The 25,945-nt window shown below is 40.0% G+C and overlaps 1 protein-coding gene across 1 annotated transcript; it reads left to right on the forward strand.

Moving 5' to 3' along the window:
* The first annotated feature begins 9,720 nt into the window (after positions 1 to 9,720).
* On the forward strand, positions 9,721 to 25,246 carry apobb.1 (apolipoprotein Bb, tandem duplicate 1). Its single transcript, XM_070848752.1, has 28 exons — positions 9,721 to 9,793; positions 10,148 to 10,180; positions 10,334 to 10,446; positions 10,551 to 10,696; positions 10,874 to 11,021; positions 11,159 to 11,311; positions 11,627 to 11,751; positions 11,852 to 11,937; positions 12,032 to 12,476; positions 12,591 to 12,705; positions 12,787 to 12,933; positions 13,017 to 13,228; positions 13,350 to 13,545; positions 13,640 to 13,819; positions 13,939 to 14,142; positions 14,258 to 14,425; positions 14,535 to 14,740; positions 15,003 to 15,185; positions 15,279 to 15,409; positions 15,525 to 15,735; positions 15,824 to 15,996; positions 16,227 to 16,387; positions 16,475 to 16,584; positions 16,680 to 17,053; positions 17,265 to 23,294; positions 23,386 to 23,497; positions 23,739 to 23,925; positions 24,065 to 25,246. The coding sequence occupies exons 1-28, from the start codon at positions 9,739 to 9,741 to the stop codon at positions 25,058 to 25,060; spliced, it is 11,400 nt and encodes a 3,799-aa protein (XP_070704853.1). The 5' UTR covers positions 9,721 to 9,738; the 3' UTR covers positions 25,061 to 25,246.
* The last annotated feature ends 699 nt before the right edge of the window (positions 25,247 to 25,945 follow it).

Below are 25,945 nucleotides of genomic sequence, written 5' to 3' on the forward strand. Positions count from 1 at the left end.
GACGTATAAGAGTTGTTTTGTGTTGATTTTACGACTCGCAGTTTGTTTGTAGTACTCCAAACCACCCCCACACACACGCTGAATGGATCCGTCCACACTCGCTGCTTCCCTTGTAGAAACAGTCGCAGCAGCGTCCTGTGGAAAATTATCACTGGAGACTAATTTTAGCTCAATATCTAAAATAAACGGCTCACATTTAAGGGGAAATCTTGATACCAGAGGAAGCTCTCAGCAGCTGCACCAAAGACAGACATTATCATGCAGAAATCCATCTAAATAAAGAGAAACATGAATAAAAACTGTAACCATAATAAAACTTAGGTATATGACATCCTATGGGCAAGAGTTTAGTTGGAGTACAGCTATCATCAAGATGCAGCGCCCAATAAACATACAAAAAGTGTTTTCTTGTAGGAGTAACAGTCGTGTTGACATCCCTTGGTGGACAGCATTTTTAATTACAGCAGCAACATCATGTGCTCTGATTCATTAAAAAAAAAAAGGTTTTAAAAAAGCAACCAGTTTAAGCCATCAGAAGTTCCTCTGATGGTGTGATGCACTAGAAACCAGTGGTATTATACAATCAAGTTATAACCCAATTATGCACACTCGTGCATCAGTGTCTATGACAGTAACCTCTCTTGTGTAGGCTAAAGTGACACTGCAGGCAGGGTGGTGTGTATGTCAGCATTTCAGGGACTGGATAAATAATTAACTGTGTGTGTATGCCTGTGTGTGTGTGTGTCTTCCTGAAGCCTGACACCTGTTTCTATAAGCACATGGAGTGTTTATCTCGACCTAAGAGTGAGTACAATACAGACCAGGGGGGCCGAGGCACTGATAATGCAGTCTGAGGTTGCCTTTGTTGCTGTCGCCAACTTGCAGCTTAATGTTGTCCCAAGCCTGTCGTGGGTGGAGTAAAGCGGATGAAAAAAAAACTGTAGTGAAATTGTAGTCTCTTAAAAACAAGAAGGATCGCTTTAATATATTTTTGAGGAGCAATTTATCATATAAGAAAATAAAACACAGTTTATCATGTGGCCACCACAGCTCAGACTATTTTGAATGTTATAAAACACAATGTTAAGGCCACTATTAAGTAAATTATAAGACAATATATGAACTTTGTTCACATGCTTAAACACTAACAAGATCAGATAAGCACAAGAGAACATTAATTTTAAGATTGGAGACATTAGTTTGACCAAAAAGGGGAAGAAAATGTGCTTAATAGCTTTTATAAAACAGTGAGCTGCTGAGTGGACCTTGATGATCTAAATGTTAATTCCTAACGATTATTACATTCACTGGAATAAAATGTTAGGGTAAATATTTAATAATTGTAGTAACAAAAATAGATATATTCAAAGATATTAAGTAATGACAACACCAAACACCATTTCCACATCAACTGAATAAACTTTATCTGTTAATGAAGATTGTGAGATGTTGCTGTAAACGAATTGAATGGAACTTGAGCTGAGATTTTTATTTGTCAAAAAACCCTAAATATTTTTTCCAGACAGTTACTTTTTCCCTCCAACAGAGGCATTGCTGCACAATTGAGTTTTTTTCTCTGTTTTCCGAAGATAAAAGCTCATTAAGAAAGTGCAGTAATAATGGACAGTGGACCAATTAAATGACACATATGTTAGATAAAAAATAAATTGTCATCATATGTTTCAAAATCAAAACTCAGCTGAATCTGCTGTTTGTTTGTTTTTTTCATCTTATACATACCGGTTCATGCTCTAATCCTAAAGTTGAGTGTGGAGTAAGCAAGGATTACATGTATCACTATGCATCTCATATTCATTGAATTTTGCTCAAGGACACTACAACAGGACATGGATGTGGGTCTGTGTAGTCCTGTAGGAACACTGTGAAAGGAGGGACAATCTCTGTGTTGTTCTGCAGAAACATAATGATCCACTAGAGGTCGCTAACAGCCCTCCACTCTGCTGGTGCTGCAGTGTTGGGTGGTCAATGAGTAGGAAGGTCTGTCAAAAAAAGCTGTTGGCTGGGCCTCATGGCATCAGACGGGTCTGTTTATACGTGCTAAGGGTGTTGACAGGCACAGTTCCCTTCTAGCCAATTACTAAAGAGTATTCTCTATTCGACTGTGCCATGGTCTGATGTTTCTCCTCACTGCCTGTTTTGACACTACAGTAAGGTAAAAAAAACTAAATGAACAATAAAATAAGAAGCTCATGCATACAAATATGTTCATGCATACAAGGCCACATAAATGTGCACACAACCACATACACACACAAGTCTGTTTTTGCTTTTGCTCTCAAACTGAAAAAGATGACGCATGTGGCTTTGCGAGTTATTGGATTTCTTTCATTATAAGCACAACATAAATCAGTTTCATATTGGTTATTTATTTGCCAACAAGACTACATAAAATGCTACTAGTTAAACAAAGTTTTTATGTTCCCCTGAAATCAGAACAGTTCACCTTTTGTGACCTTTTGCCATTATGACAAAATACCTCAAATCATTAATTGATTTGTGCCAACACCTTCAAAATAAATTAATGAATAAATTGTTTATAGTATCATAATATAAAAAGTATACTGCTAAACTACTACAACAGGAATATCTGATCCAAGATTGTATTACAATGTGAAAACATCATGGGACACTGCAAGCCTAAGCTATCCATTAGTCTGAGTTTCTTACTTAATTGTACCTTACTATATTGGCAAAGAACCCAGCTGGGTTTCATATTGTTATCTCATGAGTTCAAGTCTATAAATGTTGTTAAATACCGCTAAATTTCTTCATAAATACTTGCTGACCCTGTGTCCTTCCTCCACGGCACACCTGTACATTTAATCTTCTACACGATTTGTGACATGCAGTCAGTCACTGCAGTAAAAGCAGCACACACTCCTCAAATATTGATCTGTCTGTCTTTACGTTACACAGAGTGAGGGGCAATGCTCCCCTCTATAGTCCTCTGTCAATATTTGGGGAACACATGGCACTGAAATCAAGGTTTAAACTGATCGAGGTACAATAGCGTGCCCTTTAAATTATGATTAACACATTGAAATTGCACATGCACTCAGTTCAGGTCATTCCTACAGTATTCCTCCTTCGGTATCCATACTCCAGGATACTGTGCAGAAAACCAAAATAATACTACATAAACAATAATTTCTGTACTTGAGTGCTTATTTGAATGACTGGTGTGTTCTACTCTGGGAACCAGATGAATCTGCAAGCCAATGTTGCTCGGGCAGGTTCACCTGGTCCCCCGTTTGGACAGATTTACGGCTGACCTGGTCCCCGTCACACCAAACAGCCATTTATCTCATATGGCTTGGATTTAACACGATTTATGCTACTGAGGCATTTAAACAACGGAGATGGCTGCAGCTGATGTAGGATGTTCTGTTGAATCTGAATCTATCATGACAATTAGAGTGACATCTCGAAATCATTGATTTTAAACTTCTGTACATGTGCAGTTCTCTTTGGACGTGCTGCAATCGAAAGGACATGATCAGTCTGCAGTCAGTAGAATCATGTAGGTAAGCTGATATGCTGATAAGTTACATGTGCTGTAAAACCTCCAGCTTGCTTATTATATTTGCACTACTTCAATTTTTATTGCGCTGCGTTGATAGTGGCAATGCTGAGTGGACTTTCCTTGAAATTTCTAGATGTATATTGCAGGTGAATGACTGTATGCATTGGCTTGTTATGAGCATAGGAATGAACAGGACATGCCGCTCTGAGCTGATGATATTGAATATGATGGCACATAGATCTTTGCATTAGATGCTGTGAGACTAACATCTATCAATATCATTATCATCTGTTAACTGTGAGCCACAGTTACTGACTTGATTTGTTCATTTGATGGTTTCTCAGAATTCACTCAAAGGCACTGTTGATCCAAACTGTGATTAATGCCTTTTTTAATTTGTGAAACACGTAAATGTTGTTATCTAAAACTCTGTTGATTACAGTAATTATAAGTTATTTTGAGAATCCTCTACCAGTCACAGTTCAGCAGTGAGGCTTGACCAATTCAAATGCCGTGTTGGGCTACTAAATCTAACAACTCATTTGCCCAGTTGGGCAACTGGTAGAAAAGAATATTAAACATAAAATCTCAGATTTTTCACACCACATCCAATTTAGGATGTAATCTTTTTCTTTTTTCCTTTCAAACTTGACATGACTCGGCCAATTTTACCTTCGTTTCAGGGCTGCAGTGGTCTCGTGCAAATCACAGTGTCACAGACTTCTTCCATGTGGTCATGTGCCTCCATTTGAGATGCTGGAATAAATGAGTCATGCTGCTGCTTTTAGGTGTCACAGACTTCTACCTTGCTACAGACAGTAGTTTACTTGCAGTTGAATGCTGCAAACTTAGACTCCTTCCAGACTACCGAGGAAAGAATGACTTTTTGGGAACAAACTCTTTTTTTAGCGCATGCCACCATGTTGATATTTTACTTGGCCCTGTGGTTGACTGGCGACCAGTCCAGGGTGTACCCTGCCTCTCGCCCATTGTCAGTTGGGATTGGCCCCAGCCTTCCCGCGACCCTTAAGGAGAAGCGGTATAGACAATGGATAGATGGATGGATGGTCACACTTAGAAGAAAAGAAACAATAAAGTGAGATATGCTATATTTTGCGGGACTAACTTGTGTATCCAATTTGAGGCAATCTTAGTGGAATGAATGTCACTTCTGTCCCCAAAAAAAACAAAATGGCAATGGCTGTGAGATCAAGATGTCCATAAATCCAAACTCAAGGTTTCAGAACAGCGGTTCACAAACAAATGGGTGACATCAAAGCGATGATGTCCACTTCTTATATACAGTCTATGGTTTGGTCGTGTGTGTGTGTGTGTGTGTGTGTGTGTGTGTGTCTCTGTCCGTGGTTAATCTCTAAACCTACTGGAACATCCAGCCAAATATTTTTTGCACAGATACCCCTGTATGCTGAACAATCAACTGCAACACAGTGCAAAAGGCATTTGGCCTAAAAACAACCCTTACCTCGTCTGTTGCAGGCCACAGTGACGAAGGCCAACTTTATCATGACTCCAAATCTGATATCCATAAATCTGCATATTACTTCCATACCCAGTGTGTTATAACCCACTAAAGTTACATAAAAAGTTACTGTGAGAGCATACATTCAGTCAGGTCTTCAGAAGTAGAACAAAGGTTGTATCCGACACAATTTTGCCAATCAAAGTCCAGAGACATTATGTGCGGTTGTTGAAAGGAAGCCAAATATGCAGTGTATATGATGTACTGTACAGGTAGAGTAGACTATCTGTTCTGTACAGGAGGAGCACTGAGTGTATTTCCAGCAGTCAATCAACTTGCAAAGACTAGAGGGACTAGAAAGGGACTTCCTGTAGCAATCAATTTTTGGAGGCCATATATTCTTTTCTCTAGGTAGACCATGACACCAAACTTATATTGAGTCTTTCTTTCCATGTAATACTTTGCATACAACGAAGGGGTGAATATAAATACCTGCAACATTTCCTACTCAAAGTACTACCTCCAAAATACACTACCTTGTGTCAAGTGAATCAATGTCAGTCAAATAAGTCATAATAATGAAAAATATAACATGATTTCCTGGACTTATTGCCCCTGAGACTCTCTTACTATCTGAACACGAGAACCTGTCTGCAAAAGACTCAGACTGATTCAGGGATTCCTGCATATGTGAATCTTTTGTGTATATTTGCGTGCATGTATTCTTTATGCTGCACAGTATGTGCCAAACTTTGTTCAGTCTTCATAGAACAGTTCTATCAGGGAAGATTTTATCAGGTTTGGTCTAAAGTGCTATGTGTCGGTTCCAGATAAAGCTGAAGAACAATATTGCTTGAAGTGAACATGGTGGTTTATGACACAGCAGTACTGTTCGCATGACTTAATTGTGTCTGGACTTTCAGCCAATGTTTGCTCAACCAGACTGACTGATAGATCAGTAAACTGCAGGAGAACGTATTGCAAACTGTATTATGTAATTAAAATCATTGCAGGTTAATTATTTTTTGTACTAGAAAGATACAATTTATATTTGGGATCACAAACATGATTGGGATGATTTAAGCTCATAACTTTGGTTTCCAGTAATATCTAAACTTGTTGCAGTGGTTTGGTAGCTCGTCTATGCAGATTTACCTTGAATGCAGTCGATGAGTGGCTATATTGATGCTATAGTTTATATAGCATTGCAGCAAATTCCAGTTTATGCCTGTGTAGCTAGCGCCTTCAATCACAATGTATCGGAAATAAAGAGATCAACTATCTCAAGGCTGAGATGTCTAAAAATTACACCAGTTTACAATTATTCATATAATAATATATTACATTTTCCTTTACATTTGGATCATGTATTGTTTCAGGCTCATGAGCACATAGCCAATTTATGCTATGCTTCTTACAAAGATTTTTTATAGTTTTGATCTTTTAAGACTTAGCATCATCCTTCACCAATTATTGATTGTGATAGTAGAAAGAGACATGGAGATGGATGGATGGATGGATGACATGCCCTGGCTCCTGTGTTTTGCTCTTTAGCATTTGAGGTTAGTTTTCAAGCATGAAGGCGCTATGTTGATAGCAGCTCTGGCCTATCACACCAGCTCCTCTCATCGCTTTTAAAATCAATGTCTGCCCACTGTGACTGCAGTGTGCAGATTGGTTTTAGCAGCAACATGTACAGAAATCCAAGCAAGATCCTTCTGCATGGACTGATAATTATTCCATAAAAAACAAACGTTTAAACTTTTTACATTTCTTTTTGTCAACATATGGATCGCCCAGTTCTCATGTTTTCTATTTACATGTATGATTATGAAGTTTACATTACCATTAGCCGGTTAGCTAAGTCTTGATAATGACTTGAAATGCTTGGATAAACAACATTGTCAACAGTTAATGGATTAACTGTTGAAATTTTTTGTTGTTCATTTTCAAACTTGATTTTGTTCTGAACATTTTAAATATCTTGTGGGGAAAATAAAATGGCCTTTGAAGTTACTTATTTCTCATTGGGGGCATTTTGAGCCAAGAACCACTTATTTGGAAAGTCATATTTTGAAAACTGCTTTATTTTAGATCTAAAGTGATTATTCCCAGGGATGCACCCCATCCTGAAATATATGTACATGTTTTAGTTGGAGAAATTACTGTCAAGTCCTCCTTTAAAGATGCCTCAACTAAAAACTGGCTTAACTCACCCCATTCTCCCGTCATATGCTATGGTGGGGTGTTGATTAGATTAAATGAAAATGAATGAATTATCAATTCTAACTGTGATTTAAAGAGCTATAAAAAAATTTAGGTTTAGGTGTGTTCAAAATGACAAAATCATTTTTGGCAATCTTGTTTGAAATTGCAGCACTCAAAGCTAATGTGGTGACAAAGGTGATGTTTGCAGATTTAGCAAACTACTCAGCACAAAAAAATCCATACTAAAGACTTGGAACATGTGATCAAGAAGTCTACAGATAGCCACTGATTACACAGAACAAAGCATACAGGCGATAATATCTGCACTGCTGTGCCAACTCTCAAATCCTCATGTGGTAATGTTATCATGCAGCTTGATCATGCACTGTGAGGACGCTGCATGCATTTCTCTGACTATATTTTAACAACGGGAAATAGATAGACAACAAAGTTGAACAGCACTTGCAAAAGAGAATCAGATTTGTCAGTGGATTAAACCTGGAATGACCTTTATGCCAAACAATTGATTAAGCAAGAGTGCCAGCAGCTGCCCTGCTGGGGGATTGCACATGTCTGTATCTTGTGATGCGGGTCACAGAGTTTATAATCACTCTAATGTGCCTCATCAGGTGGGCAGGAGCAGTTCTTCCATTTCTTTTGACTGAAAATAGCAAGATTGAAGTGATCAGCTGTGTTTTGCTTCTCGAACATCTTCTCCGTCTTAGACATTTGAGCAATGCACAGAGACACATTGCTCGACTGCAAAGAGGCATGGCAGGATAAACCTGAGACTGCACTGTGTATCTTTCACCAAAGACAAACACCTTTAAAACAAAAATATCTACATTTATTTTAATATACGAAAGTCTGACATGATGGATTCAAGTGTAAGCTAAAAGTCTAAAATGCAAATTAAACACAAAGCAACCAGTGGCTCAAGCTCCCTTTGGACTCTAGCTGTGTACATGGCAGAGCAAACACTGTCAGTATCTGACAGACTTTTCAAGGTGCTGATGGGGATGGATTGCAACAGGCCATTACACAATGTGCAGATGTAATGATGTGAGTGATATACCAAAGGACAAAAGAAAACTGCATGCTTTCGCAGACTTTGAGTACTAATGAAATAACGAACTTTAAAATGAAAAGTGAAAAAATGAAAAGACTTCCAGCCAATCTAAGGTTATCGCTGTTTATTCATTGCATGTACAAACAGCGCAAACTTGACTACCGTCCAAATTTAAACAGCAAATCAAACTCGAGGTGAACCTTTGAATCTTTGTAGATCAAAGTTCATCATCTAACCCAAATCGAATAACAGTTTTCACTGCCTTCATTTTGGATTGTGGCAGTGGAAGCAGAACAACAAACATCTAACTCTTTTTCAAAGTTATACCGTAAGTACTTCAACTACAATTAATTTGAAGACTGCATCCCCATTTAAAACACTTGAGCATAGTCCTGATGTGTATATTGTGTTTAACAACTGCACTTAAAGATGCTATTGAATTATGAATTATGTAAAACTGACCACAATTGTAACTTATGTTTAATATGTCTGTCCATATTAAATAAATTACAAAATAAGACTAACAAAGCAACAGTAAAAGATTAATCCAACATTTGCATAACAGAGGAAATTCTGCTTTGAGGTTTTTGCTTCTTTTTGGCCAATATCACCAACAGATAAAGCAGCTGATAAGTTTATCATTTCTTAGTCTAGAGGGACTTTGTGTCTGGAGCACGCCTTGATCACTCAGTGTTCACTAATGAGTGTCTATCAGTGACCTTATTCATACTGGCACTGTTAGCTGTACTTAACTTAATTGGTTGATTTTTTACAGTTCAAGAATATGAACTTCTGTCTGATTGTGGACCTTTATAACCATGTGGCCTAAATATAGTTCATATAATATTCCATTAGTTCAAACTATGGGTTTCAAGTCCAGACATGTCCATCCTTTTATCATATGAATCTTCACAACGAATAACAGTAAATCAAAGGAAATATAATAAATAATTCTTCAATGAAAAATGGCAAGTGGACAACACCAAGAAATGTGTCTAAAAATGACTAAAAACAGTACAATCATTGTGATCACCTCTTCATGGATATCTAAATTACATTACAAACAGTGAAGTGCTATAAGAAAACATCAGTATCTCATAAGGCTCTAATAAGGCTCAAAAAATTCATAAGGCAAAAAAATTCTACATGCATTTAAGTATCCATAAAATGCATCTTTACTGCAGCTAAAAAAACATTTTGAAGATTTATCACAACTGATTGGTTGGATTGAGCCTGTGCTCGGAGCCATGAGTATCAATTGAAACCTTTTGCCTTTGTCCCTCCACACAGGAGGGTGGGGTGGACTTTGAGCATTCAAAGCCCTGTCTGTGCCTCCCAGTCCTCTGACAGAGCCCAACTGAGGGTATAAAAGTCCTAAGCTAAAGCTGAGAAATCAGTCTCATCTGAGTACTCGCCAACTCCAGAGGAGAGAGCTTCATGGGGGACTCAAAGCTCTGCCTTTTGCTGCTCCTCAGCACATCTGCCTTGGCTTGTGAGTAGTTCTTAGAAAACATTTATTTAAAAATTGTACATAGTTTAGAATAACGGTGTTTTTTTTGTAGTATTATTTATTTCGCCCACTGTTTTACAGCAAATATAAATCAAATATTTCCTAATTTGGATTGCACTCTAAAAAGTATTTTATATTAAACTTATAAAAATATAAAAAACATGTAAAAATTTGTCATATAAGTGAAACATTACCCACCTGTGTGTAATTATAATTATGACCAAGGAACTATGGATGAGTGTAGTAATGCTAAATTTTATTTTATATAACAGTTAATATGATTCTTTACAGATGCATAGATTTACAGAATTTTTTTTCAATTTTTTTTATTAACAGTTGCCCAAGATGATGATCAGCCAACCTGCCTGCGTAAGTCACACCAAACTACCTGATGTGATCATGCTCATGTTAATAAGTTTAATTTTTGTGTTGACGTCCAGTCTGCACATTTGCAATATTTTTATGGGACTAAATGTATTGTTTTACATACAGAAACTCTTAACATTGATTTTTCTAATCTAGTGGCCAAAAGGTACAAGACCCTTCACAAGTATGAATACCAATATGAAGCTGAGTCTTTGAATGCCATCAATGGAGCCTCACCACTCAAAAACGGACCCAAGGCCTCTTGCAAGGTACAGAAAAATGATCTGTTACAATCATTTTTTATCATATGATTTTTCTCTGTCCATCTTTTTCAGAGAGTTAAATAAAAAAAAACATTTACCTTCTTTCACAGGTTGAAATTGAAGTGCCTCAAACTTGTAGTTTCATTGTCCGCACCACTGGCTGCAGCCTGAGCGAGGTGGTCGACATGGACGCAGAGGGCAACCCTGTGTTCGGTCCTGCACCCAGCTCTGATGCCTTTGCCGCTGAAATGGAGAGGTGTGTAACATCAATAGTTGGCCGTTTAGTAGCACATACAGTTATATGAACACACATTATGTAATGAAACATATTTGCTTCTTTCTTTCATCTTCTTTGAAACCTTTATCACTAATCTGATATTTTTGGAAAATTTGCAAAAATTATTAAATTCAAATATCCTGATTTTCCTCTTAGATATCCTCTGAAGGTTGTGGTTGAGGGTGTGTACGATGTGAAACTGTACCCTGAGGATGGCGAGACAACAACAATCCTAAACTTCAAGAGGGGTATCATCTCTGCCCTGGCTGTGCCTCTGCTGGAGGAAGACAAGAATAAGAAGATGGTACAGTGATTGACTATTCAAGTGAAAAATATGCATGTTTAAATACTACCATGAAATTAAGTATGCTGATATTTACAGTTTTGAAAAAATGCATTCTCTAGATAATTATATATTTTTACTGTAATCATCCATTGTAGCCCACTATCCATGGCAAGTGCAAGACCTTTTACTCTGTCAACGCGAGAGAGGACATTGCAACTGACATCAGCCTCACCAGGGATCTGTCTGGATGTGACAAATTCGTCCCAATGAGAGATCACACCAGCCCACTGGCCCTTATCTCTGGCATGGTAAGACATCAAAACCTCATTTTCTGTGGTAAAAACATGAAAGGCTGCCCTTTGCACCCAGTTTGGGTAGTCACATTGAAGTTCTCCTGATGTACGAGAAGTAATATTATGTTTGTGAAAGCAGCAATAGTACTTTTGTAACTTCGACAAAAAAAATTGTCGAAATTGGTTAAGATGAGCTGTAATAGCCACAAGATTGACAAAAGACAAATAGTGAATTGAAGACAAAAGAGGGCTTAAACCAAAAGCTATATATGCACAGTCTTTCATTTTAATTGATCCACCACATTAACTTGATTATTTGTCTGTTATCAGCACTACCCTCTTGCCCAGCTGGTCAGAAGTTCACAGACCTGCAACTACAAGTTTGATAATGAGAAGAAGCACATGACCTCTGGGTCCTGCACTGAGAAACACATGCTCATTCCCTTCTCTCACAAGTGAGCAAACCTTACACTGCACTCTATAAAATTCTTCATTATTTAATTGTACATACTGATATGTGATTCTACAGCATTAACTATGGCTTGCATCTTACAGGGGAGAATATGGAGTTACTAATGTTGGAAAGCAGGAACTGACTCTGGTTCAGGTTTCTCCTCACAATGACAGAGTCTTTGACCACAGTAAGCACATTGTTTAACTTGTGGTGTTTTGATTTATAACTGGTCACTTAAGTTAACATTAACTAATTATATCCATCTTGCTTGCGTATCATAGGTGACGTTGTCAAGGGTCTTCACATGGAGGCTGTTGAGGACAAGAGTGTTGTCCAGGACAAAGATGCAGGTCTGACGCTCCTGAGAGAACTGGCCACTCTGCCAGAGACAGAGGGTGAGAGGAGGGCCCACCTCTTCCACAAGCTTGTCACCATGGTCCGAGGAATGAAGGCTGAGACCCTGGGTCCCGCCATTCCTGAGGCCCTTGCCGTGTCCCGTGTTCTGACCTACCAGGTTCTGGCTCAGTGTGGAACCCCTGAGTGCAGCAGCGCCATCATGCAGATCCTCAGGACTTTTGACAGCTCTGCACTCGAGGTTGATGCCACTGTTTTTGCAATGGGACTCATGTCAAATCCCTCTGCCCTCCTGATCAATGACATGCTTGAGATGGCCAAATACAAGCCCAGCAAGCCCATCATGTATGCCCTGAGCAATGTTGTCAAGAGGTGAGTGAAGTCAACCACACTTTTTTCCAAGTAGAAGAATAGCTTTCAGCTTTCTGTAAAATAACACAGGGTTTAATTGAATGTGTTTTTAATTTGAAAAATCCTCTTGAACAGGTTATACAAAGCTGAAGGAAAACTGATCCCTGAAATTAACTCTGTTGCTGAGTTCATGGCTGCCCAGTTGGGTGACTGTTCTGGTGACAAGGAGAACACTTTCATGACACTGAGAGTGGGTAACCTTCCCTATAAATCAAATGTAAATGACTGCCAACACCAATAAGCAGAGTATTAATGTGTCTTTTCATTCTAGGTTATTGGAAACATGGCTCCAGCTGTGGTACCTGGTAGTCCTGCCCTCAAGGCTGCTGTGATGCAGTGTGTGAACCAGCCTGCAGCCTCCCCGGCTGTGCAGCAGGCCGCCGTTCAAGTGTACAGGCTGACTCCTGTGCCTGAAGAGGCAAGACAAATTCATTCAAAGGTCTGACAAATTATTGGAACAAATCTACTGTATACTCATCTATTGATCTCTATTGTTCACAGGCCAGAGAGGTTCTCATGCAGGTGGTTCTGGACAGCGCCAGTCCTGCCCAAAAGCGTATTGCTGCATATCTGGTACTTATGAAGGATCCCCAGTCTACTGAACTGGTGCAGATGGCTGATGCCTTGCCCAAAGAGCAGGACAAACAAGTCAAGAGCTTTGTGATCTCCCACATTACCAACATTTTGAGCTCAACTGAGCCAGAGACACAAGAGTAAGCAGTTAGAGCTTCATATCTATTTTTTCAAATTTGTTGAGTCATCAACATGATAAGCAGGTGTCCCGATTGCACCACCATCAGTGGTTTAACTGTATCATTTATTTTGTTCCCACAGACTGAGATATAAGATTCGTGATGCCCTGCAGGGAAATGAGGTTGGGCCCATTATGGATCCCACCAAGTTCTCTCGCAACTACAAGATCGGATCTGTGGAGGGCAACATGATCTTTGAGGGTACCAGCTACCTGCCCAAGGAGGTCATGCTTGAAATGACTCTGAAGGCATTTGGCTTTGACATTGACATGATGGAGGTAACCAATTTGAGATATTTCAATTGATTGAGGTAATCTAGTCAATCGTTCAGTAGGCTAAGTTGTGTCTGTGCAAAATTTGTCATCTTTATAGGTTGGTATGGAGGGCAAAGGATTTGAGCCAACCGTTGACGCCCTGTTTGGAGAGAATGGCTTCTTCCCTGACTCTGCCCTGAAGACAATGTACTTTGTCTCTGACTACATGCCAGTCAGAGTCAAACAGGTGCTGCAGAACATCATGCCTGCAATGAAAAAGGACAGAATGAAGAGACAGGTACTCAGACCAATCTGCTTTGTATATATTAGATATTATATCTCCTGAGTAGTCACGAAGTGGGATTTTTACAAATGGCAATGAATTTAGTCATATAATATGGACATTTATATGTTAAGGCCTCCCAGAACCTGATGAGGGACATTGGACGCAACCTCAACAAACTTGTGAGGGAACTGAAGGCTGCACAGACTCCTGAGGCAATGGTTTATCTGAGGCTTTTGGGAAATGAGCTGGGATATCTGAAGAGCAACGAAATGGAGGAGATGGCCTACTCTGCTGCCATGATGATTGACAGCATGTTCAAGATGGTCCCAACTGATGTAAGGACGTTATTGGTTAATGTTTGAAGAGAAAATGACAATGATACAATACATTCATTTAGGGAACTCCTTGTTTATGAGTTAAATGTTTTATGTGCATGTTTATTTGCCACAGCTAATGAAGGCACTGATGACCAAGACTGACAACACAATCTTTGCCCATTACATCTTCATGGACAATGAATTCTTCCTGCCCACTGTAACCGGTGTGCCTCTGAGGATTGCACTGTCTGGTACTTTCACCCCTGGCATCAAGGGAGGATTTAAGATTGCTCCTGATATGGTAATTATCATTAAAGAAAACCTTCCAAAAATGTGTTTCACAGTCAACTAATAATTGCATGGGTTTCTATTTCACACAATCATAACCAAGGTTTACTGTGGTCCCACAGAGTGAAGTTACCTTCATGCCCTCTGCTGGCATTGAGTTTGTAACTCAGTTTGGCTCCGACATCTCTGAATATGCCAGCTCTGGATTAGAGATGCACACCTCCATTTTCCATGAGAGTGGGCTCACTGCCAAGCTCTCCATGACACGTGACGCTGCCAAGTTGACCATCCCTGCTCCAACGAGCCCTACAAAGCTCATCAAAATGACGTAAGAATTAGTAGAATTATTCTGTGTCCTGATTAGTAATGCAGAAAGAAACACACAGAAGCTGTTTTGCATATCTGTCTGTAATGCAACTGTTAAGTTAACACTAGCTAACCTAAAGTATAAAGTGGACAATAAGGATAGCTGTTTTTGTGGCTTGAATGCGTATTTTCATCTGTGTAATCATGTCCTCATGAAATAATTCTTCTAATAATTCTTATATTTGTGCTTGCAAAATTTCAACTTCTCTACATTTAAAATTTAGAAACACCCTGGTGGCAGTGACTGGATCAGAGGTGAAGACCATCCCCCCTATGGTGATGGACAAGGTTGATGTCAGTGAATGCACTCCCTTTTTCGCTGGGATGAAATACTGCACTGCTCTGCAGTACACTGACGCTTTCTCTCAGGAGACGGCCCCCTACTTCCCCTTCACTGGGGACAGCAAGTGAGCAAGACTTTGTAAACCACCAGCAAATAATTTTCCATTTAAAATAAATTACTTGTGAATATTAGCGAACTCATTGAATTATCTAAACAGATTTGCTGTGGACCTCCATCCTACTGGTGAAGTCACCGAGTACATAGCCACTGTTGCCTACGAGCTCCTCAGGGAGGGAGAAGAGGGCCGGCAGAAGGTTGACTCTGTCAAGTTTGTTCTGAGGGCTGAAGGTAATGTGCAATATAAACAACATGGTAAAATCTTTTCATGTTTTCAGTGGCTCAAGTGGCCCTAGAAATTAAAGGGAAATTATGTAATACTTTTGTAATGGTTGGCCAACAACAGGTGCAGAGCCCACTGAAGCTAGAGCAATCATGAAATATAACAGAAGGAGGAATGTCATCAGTGCTGACATCCAGATCCCTGACTATGATGTGGAGGCTGGCCTCAGGCTGGGTGTTGTTGATGGAAACACCAAGGGCAAAGGAACTCACTCCATCTCTCTTGACTTTGTAAACAAGAACATCCCTCAGCTCTCCCTGGTTGGCCGTGCCAAGTAAGAAATGAACAATAAATCCTCAGGATATAACATTAACATCAGCCTCATCACTGAGAGTACACTAACCCACTGTAATATTTTTCAGTCTGAAGGCCATGAAGGAAGGTATGCTGCAAGTCCAACTTCTTGTTCCCTCAATCAGTGCTGATGCCACTGTCACAGCTAACATGAAGCGTGATGAAGAACTGGAACTGGAGCTTAAGAGTGAAGTCAAGGTCATGGAGGCCACCTCTGAGCAGAAAATCACAATGAAATATGGTAATGTAATCTACCAGAATATTAGAAAATGTTGTTTTAATTGTTGTTGAGAATTTCTAACCATCCTAGACATAGTGCAGTCATTGAAGACTAAAACATTTTGCCTGAGAGAAAATGCAAAATTTTGTTTTGTTCAGAGTAAGTGTTCTTCCAGATTAACTCTAATTTCGAGTTTAGAGGAATGTATCCTCATACCTCAGGATTCAGTTCATTATTCTCTATTGTTGCAGATGACAGCAAGATTGAGGTTGAGTTCAAGTCTGATGTGAACACTGAGACCACCATCTTGCCAAATGCCGATGTGGTTGAGAAGTATGGCAATGAGCTTCTTGACATGGAGGTGGGACAGACCGACATGAGAGTCCGCCACATCTTCAAGAAGTTTGTGGAGGTATGAATCTTTCATTGAACAATTATTAAAACCTTTCGGGTTACAAATGTGAGGCATGCGTAAAACATTGATTGTCTTTTTTCTTAGGCTGCAAATAACTACATGGAAAAGTATGGTGCTGATCTCCCTTACATTCAGAACTTCAGAGTACCTGATATGCCAGAGATTTCCCTGCCGGAGTTACTGTTCCTGAATACGTAAGCGTGAACAACTTCATGATAAATGTTTATATTACAGAATTTATTTGGAAACATTTATGCATTATTTACGTATACTTCTGTGTTTTTATCAGTGAGGCAAAGGCTGTCTACTTCTTCAACAACGAGCGCTTCACCATCGCTATTCCTCTCCCTCTTGGAGGAAAGTCAACAGAGGAGCTTAACTTCCCACCAGCTTTGACCACACCCCATGTGTCTCTACCCCAGTTTGGACTGGAGATCGTCTCCATGGAGGTCCCCATCCCAGAGCTTGTTATCCCAGAGAGCCTTACTCTGTCTGTTCCTCTGTTTGGCAAAGCTGAGGTTTCAACAATGATGAAGAGCAACCTATACAACATGGAGGCCTCAATGGCTGCTGGCAAAGATGTTGTGGAGACACCAAGCTACTCAGCTAAGTTTGATGTGAAGGGAACCTCCCCCCTTGACATTCTGTCAATGAAGATTGAAGGTAAAGAATAAATGTTATTCAAATATTTAGAATTTTTTACACCAATATCTTACAATGATGTGTTGTTCACTGTCGGTAGAGCACTTCAATAGTGGCTTGTGTATATTTCTCATAGCAGCAAATTCATCTCTTTGCGTTTCGTCAAAAGTTATTAGACTATGCGATCCTCAGTTACCAATTATAGTTCTTCCTCATTTTGTGTTTCATTTAGGATCTGGAATGTTGGCCACCACTGATTCCATCAAGGCCCATTTGAAAAGTTCCTTTGTCCATAAATTCATTGAAGCCAGTATTAGTATTGTTGAGGATGCAACTATCACAGACAAAATCAATGTGAAATCAAGCAGCAAGATTGAAGCCACAAGCCCATTTGGTCTCAACATTGAACTAGAGCACTCTGGCATGGCTGGCATTAACACTGAAGAAATCTCTGCTGATAGCAACTTTGAGGGGATCTTCAAGGCTGGACCCATGTATGGCAAGACCACTTCAACACAGTCATTTGCCATCTTCCCATTCAGGCCAGAAGCAAAGATTGATTCTACTGTTCAGTTTGACTCCACCATTGTTAAGGCCCAGAATACATTTGCAGCAACCCTGGCCAATGGTGAACTCTCAGTTGTGTCTAATACCAATGCATTTGAAGACATCTTGACCCATGTTGCTGAGCTTTCCTTCAAAGACAGCAAGCTGTCACTGAAAAGTGATGCAAATGCCCTTGCTCTTGGCATGAAGATCCGCAACCAGGCTGAAGCCACTGCTGGTGCAGGTGAAATCGTCATGAGAATGGAAACAAATGCAGATCACTCTGAAAACCGTGTTTACTCTCTGATGACTGCCACTTTTGATGTCAATGGTCTGGCTGTGAACAGTGATGCCACTGTGAAGCTCCTTGAGAATGAGGCTACTCACAAGGCTACTCTGACAATGAACAAGGATGGTTTGACCACAAGTGGAACAACTACTCTCCAGAGCCCCCTGGCCCTGGAAAACACCTTCAGTGCTGGGCTAGATGCTTCAAAGGCCACTCTATCCATTACCAACAAAGCTGCTGTGAGTGACATCAAGGTTGATAATTCCAACACCATGACCATTACTCTCTCTAGCCTTGACTTCAATTCAAAGGCTGAAGCCACCGCAAGTGAGTTTGCCTCTTACACTCATGATATCACCATCGACCTGAAACCATACACTGCTTCTGCAAATGTCAATAACAACCTGAAACTTCTGGCGGCCAACTTCATTAATGAGGCTAAGCTGCAGGCAGAGCTATACAAGATGGGCCTGACTGGAAGCCTGAAAGCCATCTATGGTGAGGAGGAGATCAAGCACACCTATGAGGTCAATTATGCTGATATGACTGCTAACGCAAAGTGCAGCACCACTGGAAAACTCTTTGGAACTCACATGAACCACAACACCGAGATTGAAGTTATTGGTCTTGCTGCCAGGATCACCAATGGTGCCCGCTTCAACTCACAGCCAATGCGCTTTGACCATACCATCCGTTGCAGCATTGTTCCTTTTGATTTCAACCTTGATGCTATTTTCAATGCTGATGGAGACATGACCATGTATGGAAAGCACAGTGCCCAGCTCTATGGCAAGTTCCTCCTTAAAGCACAACCCCTTGCTTTTGCTAGCTCACATGAATGCAGAGCATCAGTATCCCAGCACATGGACAATGGTTTTGCCCTTGAGACTACATTTGACAACAAGATGGATAATGTTCTGTCACTCCAAGAGCAGAAGACCAGTTTAAGAATGAGGTCTAAAATGAATGAGCATGCCTTTAATCAAGACATGAGTGTTTACAACACTGCTGAAAGAACTGGAATTGAGGTTTCTGGCAGCTTCCTCACAAACATCCTCAACACAGAATCCACAGAGAATCAAGAATTCACCATCTCTGGCTTCCTCAAGTATGACAAGAACACAGATAGTCATATAATCCAGTTCCCTCTGATTGAAAGTCTGCCTGCCTTCTTGGAAAGCATCAAAGGCATTGTTGTACAAGTTGCAGAAGCACTGCAAGACTACATCAACAAAGACGAGATAAGGGCTAAACTTGAGGCTCTTCCTCAGCATGTAAGTGACTTTGTTTCCCAACTGAATGTAGAGGGCAAGGTAGATCAACTGAAGCAGTATTTCAGTGATTTTACCCAAGAATATGTCATCTCCATGGATGACGTGGAAGCCTCTTTGAGAAACCTGAAGGTTACTGTTGAGAAACTGCTGGCTGATTTCACTGCTTACATCCAAGACTTTGCTGGTATGATGAAGGAGATGATTATTCGTGGCACCCTACCTGAAACCCTCATTCAGAAAATCCAGCAACACCTAAATACCATAAATGAGGAGTACGACATCAAGGCTGTGGTTATGTATGTGATTGATACCATGATGGAGATGATCCAGCAGATTGACCTGGAAAAACTGGAGGGCAGCAGCATTGCATTCCTGCGTGATATTGACTCCAAGTATGAAATCAAGACTCATCTACAGATGATCATGAGTGATGTGAAACAAATAATTGACAGCTTTGACATTCAGAAATTTGCCACTGAGCTGAAGAGGTTCATTTCATCCATCAACTTTAAAGCTTACATTGAGAAACTAATGAATCAGATTCCCACAAAGATTTTCAGCGATATAACAGATTATATTAGGGAAATGATTCAGGACCTTGACATCGTAGGTAAGATCAACTCATTCTACGCCAAGATCAGAGAGCTGATTGTAAAGTTTGAGGCTGACAAAAAGGTTCAAGCTGTCTTGGAAAAGGCTGTGGAGCTCATCAAGCAGTTCAGAATTGAGGAAACTTTCAGGGCTGTAGCGAAGATGGTGAAGGACGCAGATTTCCCTACCAAATTCATGCAAGTCTTCCAGGTTGCCATCGACTACTTAAAAACAACTGATGTTAAGGATATGATTCAACAGCTGAATATGTGCATTGAAACTATGGTGCAGAAACTGAAGTCATTGGACTACAATGACTTTGTGGATAAAGCCAATCAATATATTGCTGAATACACTGCTTATATCAATGAGCTGATCAGGACTCTTGAAATCCCCCAGAAACTTGAGGCAACAAGAGATTTTGTCAACTTTGTCTTATCCTCTTTCAGAAACTTTATGGAACGCCTGAGAGAAATCAAAATTGCAGAAATTATTAAATCTTTTAAGGATTTCATTGACCAGCTAGTGTTTGATAACGTTAGTGGATTTGCTGAATTCATAAAACAGGAAATTACAAATCTGGATGTCAAAGCTAAGATCATGTCTTATCAGGACTTTGTCAGCAAATACTACAGGAGGGTCATAATCATCATCACTGATATGTTCACCAATGTGGTTGACATGATTAAAGGAGTGGTACCCGAGCAAAAAATCATGAGCGAGATTCAGCAAATCTTTGATGGGCTCATGAATGAACTTAGGAAAGTCGAGTTGAAGATGCCATCCTTCATGCTTCCTTTCACTGATCTTGTTGTGCCTTCAGTGACGTTCAGCATGGACAAGCTTGACCAGATTGAAATCCCAGCACAGCTGGACATCCCTGAGTTCACCATCCTGGACTTTTACACTGTGAAAGCAACCACAATTTCCTTTGATGACATCAAGCTGATCCTTATTAATCTTATTGATTTCATTGTAAACTTTGAAATCAAAATGTTTGATGTGGATGTTTTCTTTGGAGACCTGGCAATGAATTACCTTCCTTCCATGCCTGAGATAGCCTTCCCAGAAGTCACTCTTCCTGAGATCTCAATCCCAAGCATCCCACAAGTTCCTGTAGAAAAGCTTGTTGAGTCTCTTCAGGTTCCTGAGATCAAGCTGCCAACTATTCCAAGTGAGATCATGGTCCCATGCTTCGGCAAACTCTATGGTGAGATGAAGTTCCAAACTCCCATCTACATCGTCAAGACATCTGTCGAGTTCCAAAACTCCACTGAGAGTGAAATGACGCCTACATTCACAGGATTCTTTACTTCCCAGGCCACAGCTCCAAGTTTTGAAATGCTTAATTACAAGCTGGACTCCACTGCTCGAATTGCAATCCCAAAAATGAGTCGGGTTGTCTTTGCAGAGACTCTGAAGTTGATCCATAGTGCTATTGGAGTTGAACATCAGGCGTCTGTAACTCTCTATGGCCCATCAGCCCAGGCTCAAGCCAAAACTATGATTAAGGTTACCACATCACCTTACACCGCTGACTTTATGAACACAGCTTTTATTGCTATGGAAGAAGGGATGTCTGCCTCTCTTGATACAAGTTACAATCATTTAGTGAACCTCCCAGTTTTCGAAGTCAGAAGTGAGGCCTCTGTAACACAGAAAGCTGTTGCTCACCAAAATGGCTACACATTCACTCTAACGGTGGATAATTCAGGCAAAGGCAAGTTTAATGCTGAAGATGGCAACCACAAGAGCAACTTACATTTTTCACTCACTCCCAGAATTGCCACTCTAACTTTCTCTGGTGACACAGACTCTACTTTCTTAAAGATGAAACAGCAAATTACTGCTGAATCTGGCATACTTAACTACTTCAAGTTTAATGTTCGCAATGAGGCAGAGGCACCATTTATTAAAAACAGTCTTTTTGAGGCATCTGGACATGGTAACCTTTATGATATGAAGGTTGAGCTGAAAGCAAACCATGACACAGAGCTGTATGGCGCAGTCAGTGGTGTCCTGTCCAATGGAATCAACATTGTAGTCCGTCCTGTTGAGTTTGTCTTTGAATTCCAAAACAAAGGAAATGCTAAGGTCAACATTTTTGAAACTCTGATTGCTAAGATAGACCTACAGAATGACTACACAGCCATCTTAAAACCTGAGAGCCAACAGATGAACACAGTTGCTCTGGCTCGTCTTAATCAGTACAAGATGATCTACAACTTCACTGTAGATAATAATGAAAATGAGGCTGGCATTTTTGGTGCAATGGAAAGTGAGGCCAGTCTTGACTTCCTGACTTACCCCATCAGCATTCCTGAGCTTGACCTGCCTTTTGTTGAATTCCGTACTCCAGCTATCAGTGATCTGAACTTGTATGAACAGACTGGACTGAAGAGCATTTTGACAACCACTGAGCAGACCCTTAGTGTGGATGCCAAGATTGTTTACCAGAAAAGCCAGGCTGCCCCCCTTGTTGATATGATGAGTCTGATCCAGATTCCCTCTGTTGGTAACCTGATCACAGAGCTGTCCTTCAAGTCTGCCATCATGAATCTGAATGTTAATGCTGGACTGTATACTGAGGATGACCTTGTGTTCCGCCTGGGAGCTACCACAGCCTCTGTGTTTGACAGTCTAAAGGCCAAGCTTGATGGCACCACCAGTCTGACCACCAAGAGAGGAATCAAGCTGGCTAATTCCCTCTCCCTTGAAAATCGTCACATCGAAGGCACTCATGACAGCACCATCAGTATGAGTACTGAGACTTTTGACACTGCTATCTCTGTTTCTACCATTGGAAAGATTAACCTGCCTATACTCAACTTGGAAGCAAACCAAAATCTGGTTGCAGACACCAAAACCAAAGCAAATGCTGTCTCCACCTTGAGAATGATTGGTGATTTCAACATCCCTGTAATCAAAGCTGTTGGAAAGGCAGAGGCAGACCACAGTATGAAGCTGGAGGGAACCTTTGAGTATGCTTCCATGGAGTCATCCACTAAGGCAAACATGGATGGCACAGTGCTTGAAGACTATCTAGTTTTGGGAATCCTGGATAATGAGTTTAATCTGCATCTGAACAATGATGGCCTGCGCTCCACCTCCAAGGTTATCACTGATGCTAAGTTTAACTATGGCACCACCAAAGTCTTTGGCATGGATGTGAATGAAAATCTTGCTGTTGAAGCCTCCCTGAGCCGTGTGTATGCAGTGTGGAAGTATATTGGCAACAATGAAGCAAACCTGTTCACTTTCAACACCAAGGGCAAGCATGTTGCCCAGGCAACCATTGACTTTGCTCCAACATCTTCCTTGACTGCTGATATTCAGATTGACATCTCTCAGCCAAGTAGCCTGGGCGACCTCACCATCTTTGAGAAAACTGTTGCTGAAGTGACAGCCACTAAGCAGATGATCTCTGCCAATGCCAAATTTGTCAGCCCACTGTACACCACAAACCTGGCAGCTGAAGTAGAGGGCAGTGCTCCTGTCTTCAAGGTCACCTTTAAGTCCTCTGCCGCCTCTGCCATTGTGCTCTTGGAATACGACATTGATGGTGAGTTGATGAATTTCCTCAAATGTGTTCTGTTTTATGTTACAAGCATTGTTGAGCGCTAAATCTTCCAAAAAATAATTTCTTTCAATAGCTTCTACTACTACAAGGTTTGAGAATGAAGCTCTGGACATGATTTCCAAGATTGCTCTGACACACGCTGAACTGGCCATGGATGTCAGCCATGTCATTACCCAACCCTTGAGGTAAAATTCTGTATTTGTGTACAATATATGTTAAATTTTTCTTCAGATTTTTAAGATTTAAAGTAATTAACTAATTTTCCTCACATTTTAGGAGAAAGCGACAGGCTGATGACAGGTAAGCATTCTATTAAGTCTTTTTTTTAATATATTTTAATCATGACCATTTATTTTAAAGTGTGTTAATCTGATTCTTTCATATTAAATATTAGACCTTATTTGAAATGTTTTCTTTCTCTTCCAGTAACTCTCGCCAAACCCTGAATGTGGACATCACCAGTCCTACTTTCACTGATGTGAGCCTTCGTTATGCTGCTCAAAGAGATGGTATCAGTGCCTCAGTATCTACCCCAACCACTGGCTTCCTGGGCATTCAGTTCACTGGCAGAGTCCCATCTCAGATGAGTGCAAGAGTCTATGGTCGTTATTCTGTGAGTATCTTTAATGGTACCTTTTTGATACAATGGTAAACTAAATAATAACAATATTGAAAATATAGTAAAATAATAAATAGTATAATAATAATAATAATAAAGCAGAAATAATATATAATTTTCTTCTATTCAACAGTCTGCCCCAGATGCTGACGTTGACATCTTGGTCATAAGATCATTTTTCAAGGATGCTGACAAGATGAACCTGCAGATTGCCTACAACATGGAGGCACCCAAAGCAATGCTCTCTGAGCTCAAGACGATCATCCCTTCCATCATCTCTTCACTCACAGTATTTGCTGACAAATACCAGATAACAAGGAACATGGAGGAACTGAAGAACTCTGTTGCTGACCAGATCAGGGAGGCCTACAATGCTGCAATCAACTATGATGTTCAAATGAGCCAGCTGTCAATCTTCTACAGGAACATCATTGTCCAGTACCAGAAGACTGTCCAGGTCTTCCTGGATGCTATTATCAAGATCTTGAGGGAGACCCAGTTCCAGCTCCCTGGGTCTGATGAGATGACCACCCTCCCTGAGGTCCTGAAGAAGCTGACCAGCAGCATTGCTGCTATGCTAGATGTCACCATCCAGAGTATCTATGAGAACATGGAGGTCTACTATAACACCTTTGTTGAGAAGATCAGTAGTGTGAAATTACGAATGCCAATTGGTGACGCAGTCACTGGAAGCCAGATCTTTGATCAGGTCAAAACAGGTCTCAAGAAAATCTTTGATGATCTGGTGGACTTTGTGAAAAATATGGAGAGTCTTGACACAATGTTAATGAAGATGGGTGAGACCCTAAAGGCTGTTGTTGAGAAATCTCAGGAGTTTGTTGACTCTGTCAAGTCTGACTATTTAGATACAGTGTTCATAAACATCAATGCCCTCTATCGTGAGTTTATCATAGCCGTAAACTCTTTTGTCAACCAGGTCTCTGCTCTAAATATGGAGCAGATCAAAGCTTCAATTGAGTACATTATGGACAGATTCATTTATGTAGTAGACCAGTTCAATAGCACTGTTTATGGTTTCCTTCAGCAAGCATCTGAGGAGGCTCAAGCCTACATGAAAGTTAGTGATGGAAAGCTTGAGATTGAGCTTCCATCTCCCTTCCAACAGTGAAGAATCCTCATAGACTGAGGCCTAAGTCCATATGAAACACTACCATCTGTTCAAAACACATGCTTGGAAGGAGTATGGACTATTCAAATCTTTAACCATATTTAAGTTTAACAAAAACACCAGTTGTATCATGGTTTATTGTGTGCAAACATTGAAAATGTGAAGTTTTACTGACATTCCTGAAAAGAGTGAAAAGCATCAATAAAATATATTAATGCAATCTGTAAATGTCTGATTTCCTGCTTCATGATGTTTTTTTTAATTCACATCCAAACATTATATAAAGCAGCTTATCAAATAAAAAAAAAGATAAACAACGCAAGAAAGGATTTTGCTTAGTGTTACAATACAGTTTACATGAGTTTCACTGAGTTTATCTAGCCATGATTCAAGAATTGATTAGAACTTTTTAGATAACTGAGGTTCTGTTAAATTGACTGCTGATTTATTCAGATAGTGGATTCATTATGTATTAGTGATGATAGTTTCACTTGACAACATACACTTAAACTGTAAAGGTTGAAGTGATTCCAGCACTAACAAAATAATAAAACAAAAAATAATTGATACAAAACCAGAGCAGAAATACAACAGGTCACAGCATCAACATCTACATACAAACAGCTTAGCAGGCTGCCCGTTGCACAAAAGACAAACAAATAGAAAACATATTTACTGTTCTGCAATATTCAGGACAATACCATTAGAAGGATCAATGGTATTAATGCAATGTTTATGTCATGGTCTGAGTGAATACTCGATTCTGCTTTGGACTAGAAATATCTTGTATTGCCACGTATCTATAATCCCTCCTATTTCCTGGAGGCGTGAACAACGTTTCCATTGCATAAGAACCTAATGGGATGCTAATGACTGTTCCAGAAA

Source organism: Pempheris klunzingeri, chromosome 18, assembly GCF_042242105.1.
Source record: "Pempheris klunzingeri isolate RE-2024b chromosome 18, fPemKlu1.hap1, whole genome shotgun sequence".
In the NCBI taxonomy this organism is placed as follows: Eukaryota; Metazoa; Chordata; class Actinopteri; order Acropomatiformes; family Pempheridae; genus Pempheris; species Pempheris klunzingeri.

Excerpts from the sequence above, each read along its gene's own strand:
- apobb.1 (XM_070848752.1), top strand. The coding sequence starts at position 9,739 with ATGGGGGACTCAAAGCTCTGCCTTTTGCTGCTCCTCAGCACATCTGCC. Across the intron at positions 10,697-10,873 it reads TTTGCCGCTGAAATGGAGAG|ATATCCTCTGAAGGTTGTGG; the intron begins GTGTGTAACATC and ends TTTTCCTCTTAG. Across the intron at positions 12,934-13,016 it reads TGACTCCTGTGCCTGAAGAG|GCCAGAGAGGTTCTCATGCA; the intron begins GCAAGACAAATT and ends TATTGTTCACAG.